Below are 10,759 nucleotides of genomic sequence, written 5' to 3'. Positions count from 1 at the left end.
ATTTTGTACAAGTCTTATTTTCAGCTAGTACCAATCCTATCAAATAAGGTGAGCCACCATTATTTGGTGGAGATCATTTCTGTCCTTCAATCACTTTTATTCAATCTTGTCTTTTAATTTCGAGTGTGTCTTGTATTTTAAATTCAGATACCAATCCTATCAATCATGTGTCGTACTTAGACTCACAATTAATTTGTACAAGTCCTATTGAGGGCGATCCAGCTGCCAAACACTAATTCCAGTTAGTATCAGTTCTATCTTTGTTTCTGTATTTATCTTTCTATCACACAAATTTAACATTTCCTCTATCTTGCTTATTTTATCGCTTAGTTGCTCTGTCACGGTCTAATTATCAAATTTGAATCGTAACAAACGGGGGAGATGAAACCAAATATTACATTGATAATGTTAAATTTTATTGGAAGATTATTTTTCCAGTAATCCTACCAAACGTCCCCTTAATTTCTAAAAAAAATATAAAAGTCATGCCTTTTCTTGAGATGCACTGCTACTGTTTCACCCACTTTTTTTGAGGTGCACTGCTACTATATAATTCTTTTTCCATAATTTAAATGTAATTTTGTGGACACAATAAATAAATGGAAAGAAAATTAAAATTAAGTAGCGTGGTATTAACGCAGACAAATGCAAAAAAAGATTCTATATGGACCCCATCTCTTTGTGGCAATTACTTTCCAATCTGTTACTCAATTGACATTTTTCTTAAAAAATGAGAAAAAATATAAAAAGGCAAAAACAAAAGTGATCATCTAAGTTAGTACTTTAATATGGTAAAGGGTGTATATCTCTTTAGCTCAGCTTGCTCTTTCAAGCGAAGCCTTATTCTACATAAATATTTAATACTCTATATAACTAAATAAATAAAATAACAAACAAAAATATAATTCAAACAATTTACAATGACAGTGTTATAGTAAATTAACCACCATCAAAGATTATGATATCATGGATTGGATCCCTCCATCCCAACTAGAGGTCTTCGGTTTAAGTCATGGGAATGAAAAAAATTCTGATGAGTAGCAGTTTCTCCTTTAATGATCTTAACTTTATGTGATTTTAATTTTTATCGCCTCCCAAAATAAACACGGACACCGCGTGAAAAATAAAAATAATTAACTATGATTACGAGTTATGTAACTGTTCTTTACAAATTACTACCATTTTTATGCAAGTGAAATAATTGAATTTTAACGTGAACCAAAAATGTGTAATCATCAACTAAAAAATTCAAAAAATGTTAATATCAGAAATATTGACTATGTTTAATCAAAATATTATCATCTTTTTTTATTTAATCTCATTAATGCCTAATACGCAGACGTGGGATCCGGACTAATTCGGACCCAGCTAAAGTTAAGCCGACGACTTAATTATACGCGGCGCCAAGTTCGTGAAAATATTATATTCCTACTCACTCACACAATTATGATAGTGTACGACAACCACACAATAAAAATTCCCTTCCATTTGAAGCCCACCTTATTAAGAACAAGAGCACCTCATAGCTTGAACTCACATCAACACCGCATTCTTCAATATCTCTTTGAATTTCAAATACAATCAAAATGGTTAGTCTAATTTCAAAATACCATTTTTCTTTTCTTGCATTGTTTTTCCAGATTTTTTTTTCTTGTTTTGTTGTTCTTGGTGTGTGTGAGTGTTTTAGTAGAAAGGTTTTGTAAATGGGTGTAGGCAGTTGTTGTAATTGAAAATTTTGATTGAATATTAAGTGGTTTCAGCTCAGAATAATAAGTGTTTAATTAGTTGTTATACCTTCAACCCCTTTTGGATTTTCTTGTTTTGTTGTTCTTGCTGTGTGTGTGTTTTAGTAGAAAGATTTTGTAAATGGTTTTTTTTTTTTTTTTATCTGATGTGATAATCTCTATATGGGTGTTAGTCTAAACAAGTGATCTTTATGGAAATTTCACTGTTGATTTCTTCTTGTTTATTTTGTGTGTGTGTGTGTGTGTGTGTGTTTTAATAGAAAGTTTTTGTAAATGGGTTTATTTTTTGATGTTTGATTGATCTGATGATAAAAGAACTGATCTTTATGGAAATTTTGTGTTTATTTATGCTTGAAATCTTGTGAGCTCTGTGTGTGTGTGTGTGTGTGTGTGTGTGTATTTTAGTGGAAAGGTTTTGTAAATGGCTTTAGTTTTTGATCTGATGAGATAATCTATATGGGTGTTGGCTAAAAAAATGATCTTTATGGAAATTTTACTGATGATTTCTTCTTGTTTTGCTTGATTATTCTTAGTGTGTGTGTTTTAGTAGAAAGGTTTTGCAAATGTGTTTATTTTTGATCTATGATTGATCCGATGAGGTAATTTATATGCGTGTTCGCTAAAACAGTGATCTTTACGGGAATTTCCCTGTTGATTTCTTCTTGTTTTGCTTTGTTTTTCTTGGTGTGTGTTTTTGTGTGTGTGTGTTTTAGTAGAAAGATTTTGTAAATGGGCTTAGTTTTTAATCTGTGATTGATCTGATGAGATGATCTATATGGTTATTGGCTAAAAAAGTGATTTTTATGGAATTTTTTTGATTGGTTCTGTTTGAAATGTTGTGAGCTTATGCGTTGATCTGAATATTTGATTAGTGCAGGCAGTTGTTGTAATTGATAATTTTGATTAAATTTTATCTGGATTCAGCTCAGAATAATTGTTTTATTAGTTGATATACTGTTGATCTAATGCGTTTAGTGATTTTCTTGATCTATTGAGTACTGACATTGTTGGAAATCAATGATTTTCTGTCTGTGGGGCTTTATGGAGTTGTACTCTTTTGATCTAATGCATGTTTAGGAAAATTTTGCATTTGGATTTTCTTTTTATATTGCTTTGGCTGATGTGTGTTGAAGGACTATCTGAATAAGAATGGACCCGGATTACAACTCAATCAGACCAATCAAAGATCATTTCTTTATTAAATTTCTAGTTGATAACTTACAATTGTTTCTGGAAGAGTGATTTGCTATTACTAGGCTTGGATAGAGATTTATACTGTTCTAAACCGTTGAGAAGTGTCACTGGTAACTAATCAAAGTACTGGTCATGGTGCGGTCTTTTTTTTTTTCTTTTGATAAATGTGGTGTTCGAGTTGGCTTGCACGTACCTCGACTAATTCACGGGGTATTTGCTACCTCCCGTCAGCATAGGTACCGGGTAACTTTGTCCACCAAGGCTTGGACAAATGGGAAGAAATCACTAGTGTTTTTTTGCCTCCGTTGAGATTTGAACTTGAGACCTCATGAATCTCGACCCACTTCATTGACCACTAGGCCACACCCTAAGGTCTTGGTGGGTGATGGAGAAAACAAATTTTGTAGCTCTCATATGAGCTCTTTACCTGCTTATGCTCATCTGCTACCAAGATGCACTTGAAACTAGACTTCCCACGTGCTCCCATCCCCTCATTACCCTGAATGCAGGAATTACTCCTGTTTGCGTTTAGAGCTCGTTTAGGACGGTCTAGTAGATATGTTATGACAAGGATAAATTTACTGCTGCAGACTGATGCGACAACATTAATTTCCTTGAATGGAACGTAGTAAACCTTTATTGTTATTGCTTGTGTGAATCTTGATTGATCAATTGAGAACAATGAAGATATATTGTGATTCGTCTCTTTTGATTGAATTCAATGAGAAGTATTAAACCATTTTGCTTTGAAATCTTGTGACTGATTAAACGTTGAACGAGTTCTAACACAATCAGAGGACTTTGGTTAATGTATTAGGCTAATGCAGCGTCTGGAATGGCTGTGCATGATGACTGCAAGTTAAGGTTCTTGGAACTGAAAGCAAAAAGATCTCATCGCTTTATTGTTTTTAAGATAGAGGAGAAACAAAAAGAGGTTGTCGTTGAAAAGGTTGGTGAGCCAACCGAAAGTTACGAGGATTTCGCTGCGAGTCTTCCTGAAAACGAATGTAGATACACTGTCTACGACTTTGATTTCGTCACCGCTGAGAATTGCCAGAAAAGCAGGATCTTTTTCATTGCATGGTATTCTTCATGTCATAAGCATTTTAAACTAAATTGTTATATTGATTTTGTCTCAAATGTGTTTCTTTGAGCTGTTCTCAGTTTTGGCCTGTTGGTTGAAATTAAGTACGGGCGCTAGCCAAAATATACAAAACCTATACACTGATTATATTGACCGGCTATTATGTTTTAAAGTGGTCCAAAATGCAATTATCCCTTCTTCTTTTTCTCTCTACAAGGTCCCCTGACACAGCAAGGGTGAGAAGCAAGATGATCTATGCCAGTACAAAGGAAAGATTCAAGAGAGAACTTGATGGAATTCAGGTTGAGTTGCAAGCAACCGACCCGACTGAAATGGGACTTGATGTTATTAAGAGCCGTGTCAACTAGATATCGAGGGATAGGTATCGGATGGACCTTATAAGTGAGAGAACTCCTAATGCAATCATCCTTTTACTGAAGGAAATATTTATAGTGTGACAGATACTTGGTATATTGCTTGCCAAGTGCTACAGTATATGTACTTTTAATTGAGCAAGTCTTTATGGTGTTTGGTATATGATGTAATTTGTTACTTTCAGAATTTTGTTCTTCTGAGTGTTCCACTGATGGCATGATTCTACAAGCTAATATGTATCCATTTCTGAGAAGGATAGGATATATTTTAAATTGATTTTTCACAATCTGATTTGACAGTTTACCCTGTGATTCTTGTTTTGGAATGGATACAAGCAAGCTGATTGCTGTCCTAATTGGCAATTTGTATAGTTTGATTCAATTGAGGTTGAGAAGCTGTCAAGAATAGATATGAGATTTTAGAGAATGTCTCCTCAACGAATTACTCTTGTTTCTTAGCACAATGATCTAAGGGGAGTGCGTCATTCTCTACCTCTCAAGTATTTGACACGTGGAATTCATCTAATCAGGATTGGGACTTTCATTAATGTTAAGGGCAAGTACGAGATGATTTTATATCGGAAAATGACGTAGGGTAACTATTTAAGATTTTTTATTATAAAATATATAGATAATTTTCTTTATTTACAAAACATAACGATATTTTACGAAATATGACGAATTTTCATATATTTTTCATTTTTTTATTTTTAAAAAAAATATTTTAAACTTTTTTTAAAAAAACTATTTTTTTTTTTTTTGCTCAAAGGCTTAAAAAATTACCTCAAATTTTTGTGTATGAAAAATGTATATGTAAGCAAAAATTTTAATACAATTTTTATACACAAAATTATGAGCGAAAACTTTAAGCCTTGAATATTGTATGAAAGTTGTTACAATGTTGTTGTAATTGTATTAATTTTTCAGAAACCCTAATATGAACTTTATATAAGAAAAATGTAAATGAAATTCTAAGTCACGAGATATACACATTTCATACCATTCTCATACATAAAATTTTGAGCGTAATGTTTAAGCTTTGATCGAGACATACACATTTCATATGTTTTTCATACACAAAATTTGAGCGAACTTTTTAAGCCTTGAGCAAGATATACACAAAAATTTGAGTAATTATTTTAAGTTTTGAATGTTGTATCAAAGTTGTTGTAGTTGTATTAATTTTACAGAAATATAACATGAACTTTATACACGAAAATGTGAGCGAAATTTTAAGCCTCGAGCAAGATACAAATTTCATACACACAATTTTGAGCAGATTTTTTAAGCCTTGAACGAGATATACATATTTCATGCATTTTTCATACCGTGTTCATACATTAAATTTTGAGTGAACTTTTTAAGCCTTGAGCAAGATATACACATTTCATACATAAATTTTTGAACGAATATTTAAAAAAAAAAATCAAATAATTTTTTTAAAAAAAAATTAATTATGTTTTTGAAAAAATAAAAAATAATTTTTTTTAAATAACAAATATTTTTTTTGAAAAACATGTTTTATATAGGGTTTGTAATGTTATATTTTGTAAATAGAAAACTATCATCAACGTTTCGTAAATATTTTTCCTTAATATGTATATATACGTACTTTACCCATTTTATAACTACGTGGATAATGAATGATCCTGAAATATAGATGGTATTAGAATATTTTGTACGGAAGAGGTCCAATATGCCCTTAAAAATATTCGAAATTGAGCAGATATGTCCTTCATTAATAGTTTTGCTCAAATATACCCTCACAGCTCAATAATTGGTTCAAACGTGCCCTTAATTTAATGAATGTCCCCTATTAATCTAATTAACTGATTAGTAAGGGAAAATGGGCCATATGACCTTAAAATATTCGAAATTGAGCGGATATATCCTTCGTTAATAGTTTTGCTCAAATATATACTTATTGTTCAATAGTTGGTCCAAATATGTCCTTGATTTAACAAAAGCCTCCAATTAACCTAAATAACTGATTAATAAGTGAAAAGGGGTGAAGTATGCCCATAAAGTAAGCAAAATTAAGCAGATATAACCTTCGTCATAATTTAACATCTTCTTAACATATACAAATTCAACATTTCTTGTCTACTTGTATTCATGTAATAATCAACGTCAAAAACTAATTTCTAAGTTTGAACATAAATAGTTTAGCTTAAGTTAATGTTGTTATTTTTGTACATACTAACGATGTATATAGACATCCATCTCTTCAATGATGAAAACTGTAATTTATAAGTATATTTTTTTTCTTCAGTTTCTGAGATTTATTACAATCGATTCACGCATTCTCTACATCCTACATTGAGGATGAGATATATTTCATCATGTTATTATAAAAAATAAAAGAAAGCAAAGCTTGCGCTAAAGTTTAATTATAGTGTCTAAATCATTAATTTTACGGAATAAAAACAATCCTCATGAATGGCCTCTCTCAACAGAGAATTATGTAACAATTTATGTGATACACTATTCTTTTTGGTCGGTCTCAAAAAGAATATACATTTCTATATTTCAAAATAATTTAATTTAAAACTTCCTCTTTTACTCTTAATGAAATGTCTTATCGCCACACAAATATTTATGGTTTGTTTTCGACCACAACTTTCAAAAGACTTTCTTTTTTCTTAAACTATGTGTCTAGTCAAACTATATCACATAAATTGGGACGGAGGGAGTAACATTTTTTTGCTGAATCAGATTAAACTAAAATAAGACATATACAAAGAGTAATAAATTATTATAACTAAAAAAAATACAAATAGAGGAACGTTTAGTTAATTTAACTCAAAAAAGAAAAATTGCAACTGTCATTAACAGAAAACTGTAGTTACTTTTATCCCTTTAGAACTGTTGGTTCTCAAAACCCACCATTCATTCTAAAACCCCAGTTGAAAATTGAAATCTCCAAATTATGTTATCCCCTTGTGAACTCCAAGCTCAAAGTGATTCTTGAATTAACATACGCATACCAACTGTTTGATAAATTGCTTCAATGGCTTTTTCTTTCTCTTCTTTCCTCAAATGCCACCCATTAACTACTCATTCTCAAAATCCACTAAACCCCTTTTCATTTCCACCCCTTAAACCCATTTCTATCCCTTTTTCAACTCGCCAAGAAGGCGTTTTTTTACCTTCCAAGTTCACCCCACAGCAATTTCTTGACACCATTCGTCGCGAAAACGACGAAAATTCAGCTTTTAACCTCTTTGAATGGGCTACTAAGCAACCCCATTTTACCCCCACATTGTCTATATATGAGGAGATACTAAGGAAGCTTGGAAACGTGGGGTCTTTCGATTCGATGAAGGATGTAATGAATGAAATGAAGAAATTGAAGGTTGAATTAGGTGAAGGTACTTTCTTTATCTTTATTGAAAGTTATGCTAAGTTTGAGTTATATGATGAAGCTATTAAGGTTCTTGATATGATGTGGAAAGAGTTTGGGTTAAAGCCTGGAACTTTTAGTTATAATTTGTTGTTGAATGTTCTTGTTGATGGGAATAAGTTAAAACTTGTTGAAAATGTGCATAGTAGAATGTTGGATGAAGGTGTTAAAGCGGATGTATCGACGTTTAATATATTGATAAAAGCTTTATGTAAGACACATCAAATTAGACCAGCTATTTTGATGATGGAGGAAATGCCTATGCACGGTTTGGTACCGGATGAAAAGACTTTTACGACGATAATGCAAGGTTATATTGAGGAAGGGAATTTAGATGGTGCGTTGAGAATTAGGGATCAAATGGTGTCAGCTAAATGTCCTGCGAGTAATATTACTGTTAACCTTTTGATTCACGGGTACTGTAAAGAGGGAAGGATCGATGAAGCTCTAAATTTCGTGCAAAACATGTGTAGTCGAGGGTTTTCTCCGGACCAATTTACGTTTAACACTTTGATAAACGGTTTGTGCAAAGCGGGGCATGCTGTCCAAGCCTTGGATATTTTGGATTTAATGTTGCAAGACGGGTTTGACCCTGATGTATACACTTATAATATTTTGATTTCTGGACTTTGTGATGTGGGTGAAGTCCAAGATGCTATTGAACTTCTCAATCAGATGCTTTTAAGGGACTGTTCACCTAATACAGTCACTTATAACACCATCATTAGCGCTTTGTGCAAGGAGAACCAAGTCGAAGAAGCTACCGAGTTTGCTCGTGTTCTTACAAGCAAAGGATTCGTTCCTGATGTTTGCACGTTCAATTCTCTCATACAAGGTCTCTGCTTCACCGGTAATTTCAATGTTGCAATGGAATTGTTTGGAGAAATGAAGAACAAAGGTTGTCAGCCGGACGAGTTCACTTATAATATCCTAATTGATTGTCTCTGTGCCAAAAGGAGAATAGGTGAAGCTATGAACCTACTCAAAGATATGGAGTCAAGTGGCTGTGTGAGAAGTGTGATAACATACAATACTTTGATAGATGGTTTTTGCAAAGACAGGAAAATCGAAGAAGCGGAAGAGATCTTCGACCAGATGGAACTACAGGGGGTTTCTAGAAACCTGGTCACTTATAACACTCTCATTGACGGTCTTTGTAAGAGCAAGAGAGTAGAAGATGCTGCTCAGCTTATGGATCAGATGTTACTGGAAGGACTAAAGCCCGACAAATTCACGTTTAATTCCATCCTAGCTCATTTCTGCAGAGCAGGTGATATAAAAAAGGCAGCAGACATTGTGCAAACCATGACATCAAATGACTGTGAACCAGACATCGTTACCTATGGGACCCTAATACAGGTAAGGGTATCAAATGGACGGTAGGGTTGAATTTGGGCGGGTCAAAATGAGTTGAGTTAATAAAAGAGCGGGTTATTGAGCTGCCCAAAAGTTACTTGGGCTGATACAGGCTTAAAAGCGGGTTATAACCCGACCCACCGCCCTACTAAGTTTTAATTTCTTTGTTTGTTCTTTTATAATTTTTTAGTACTTACATAAAACTTTTTTTCTTTAATATGGCTATGTATAACATATCAAATCTTTTTTAAAAATATTTGACATGATTTCTCATGGGTCAATTTAGGTTGGATATCGGCCCAAAATTTTATGGATTGAAATGGGCGGGTCAATGATCAGTCCAAACGTGGGAGGGTTGGGCGGGCCATGTTTTCATGGGCTAATTTTGCTACCTCTAAATACAGGGACTATGTAAAGCAGGTAGAGTTGAGGTTGCAAGCAGGCTTCTTCGGAGTATTCAAATGAAAGGAATGATTTTGACCCCTCAGGCTTATAATCCGGTAATTCAAGCACTCTTTCGACGGAGGAGAACCAATGAAGGCGTAAGACTCTTTAGAGAAATGCAGGAAATGAATGCTAATCCTCCTGATGCTTTATCTTATAAGATTGTTTTCCGTGGTCTTTCTTCTGGTGGGGGACCCATTCAAGAAGCTGTTGATTTTTCCGTTGAGATGATGGAAAAAGGACACATACCTGAATTCTCGTCGTTCTACAATCTGGCTGAAGGACTGTATTCTTTATCTATGGAAGATACGCTAATTAAGCTTGTTAGCATGATCATGAAGAAAGCAAACTTTTCAGACAGTGAGGTTACCATGATTAAAGGTTTCCTGAAAATCCGGAAATACCAGGATGCACTCGCTACTCTCGGCCGTGTCTTAAATAGCAGAAATCCAAAAAAGACATACTGGGGATAAGAAATGATCTAAAGTAGAGGTCCCACAAACTAAGGAAATCGAACTGTATCAATTGCTTGCTATGATAGTAATCAGTGGTTAAATTTGTCCACTCAGTTTGAAGAATCAATGGTTTCCTATTTTGGCCATCTCTGAAATAATCTCTTTAATGAGTTATAACTCAAATAATGTGGACATTTCCCAGCTTCATACTGTTCTCTGGTAGGCTCAAGTAATGTATTTCATATATTTTCCTTTTGAGATTCCAATTTGAGCAAGTATTGCTCAGAATGGAACACAGAATTCTAGCCATATCAAAGCCATCTTACTAAGTCAATGCTAGAAGTGGTTTGTTTCTCTTGATCAGCATGACAGACCATTTACATTTATATGCTTCTTTAAAGTTTCTGAAGCTGTTTCTGAATGAAATTGTTGTTGTTCATCCACATTTAACATGCGAGACTCATGTTTTTGTATACATTTATCTGTGTACCATTTTCTTTTTCAGTGCGATAAAAACTAACTCCTACAAGACTTATGTTCTCTTTCCTTATAAAACATGAAAATTTCGATGCAAGAACCCAAAATCATTGGGATAAAGAACTTGATGTAGGGTTAGCTATTAGCTGGTAGAATCATCCTAGTTACTATAAATATCTTCTATGGATACATTTAACGTGAAAATTTTGTGGACGAACTATGAAGCA

The 10,759-nt window shown here is 33.4% G+C and overlaps 2 protein-coding genes across 2 annotated transcripts; both read left to right on the top strand.

Annotated features, from left to right (window-relative positions):
• Positions 1-1,477: 1,477 nt before the first annotated feature.
• Positions 1,478-4,709, top strand: LOC132057177 (actin-depolymerizing factor 1). The gene is made up of 3 exons (XM_059449645.1): positions 1,478-1,589; positions 3,757-4,022; positions 4,241-4,709. The coding sequence occupies exons 1-3, from the start codon at positions 1,587-1,589 to the stop codon at positions 4,389-4,391; spliced, it is 420 nt and encodes a 139-aa protein (XP_059305628.1). The 5' UTR covers positions 1,478-1,586; the 3' UTR covers positions 4,392-4,709.
• A 2,491-nt stretch (positions 4,710-7,200) lies between these two features.
• LOC132057176 (pentatricopeptide repeat-containing protein At3g53700, chloroplastic) lies at positions 7,201-10,505 on the top strand. Its single transcript, XM_059449644.1, has 2 exons — positions 7,201-9,159; positions 9,561-10,505. The coding sequence occupies exons 1-2, from the start codon at positions 7,408-7,410 to the stop codon at positions 10,071-10,073; spliced, it is 2,265 nt and encodes a 754-aa protein (XP_059305627.1). The 5' UTR covers positions 7,201-7,407; the 3' UTR covers positions 10,074-10,505.
• Positions 10,506-10,759: the final 254 nt, after the last annotated feature.

Source organism: Lycium ferocissimum, chromosome 5, assembly GCF_029784015.1.
Source record: "Lycium ferocissimum isolate CSIRO_LF1 chromosome 5, AGI_CSIRO_Lferr_CH_V1, whole genome shotgun sequence".
Lineage (NCBI taxonomy): Eukaryota > Viridiplantae > Streptophyta > Magnoliopsida > Solanales > Solanaceae > Lycium > Lycium ferocissimum.
Note: the sequence above shows the minus strand (reverse complement) of the source record. Positions and strands in the feature narration are given on the sequence as shown.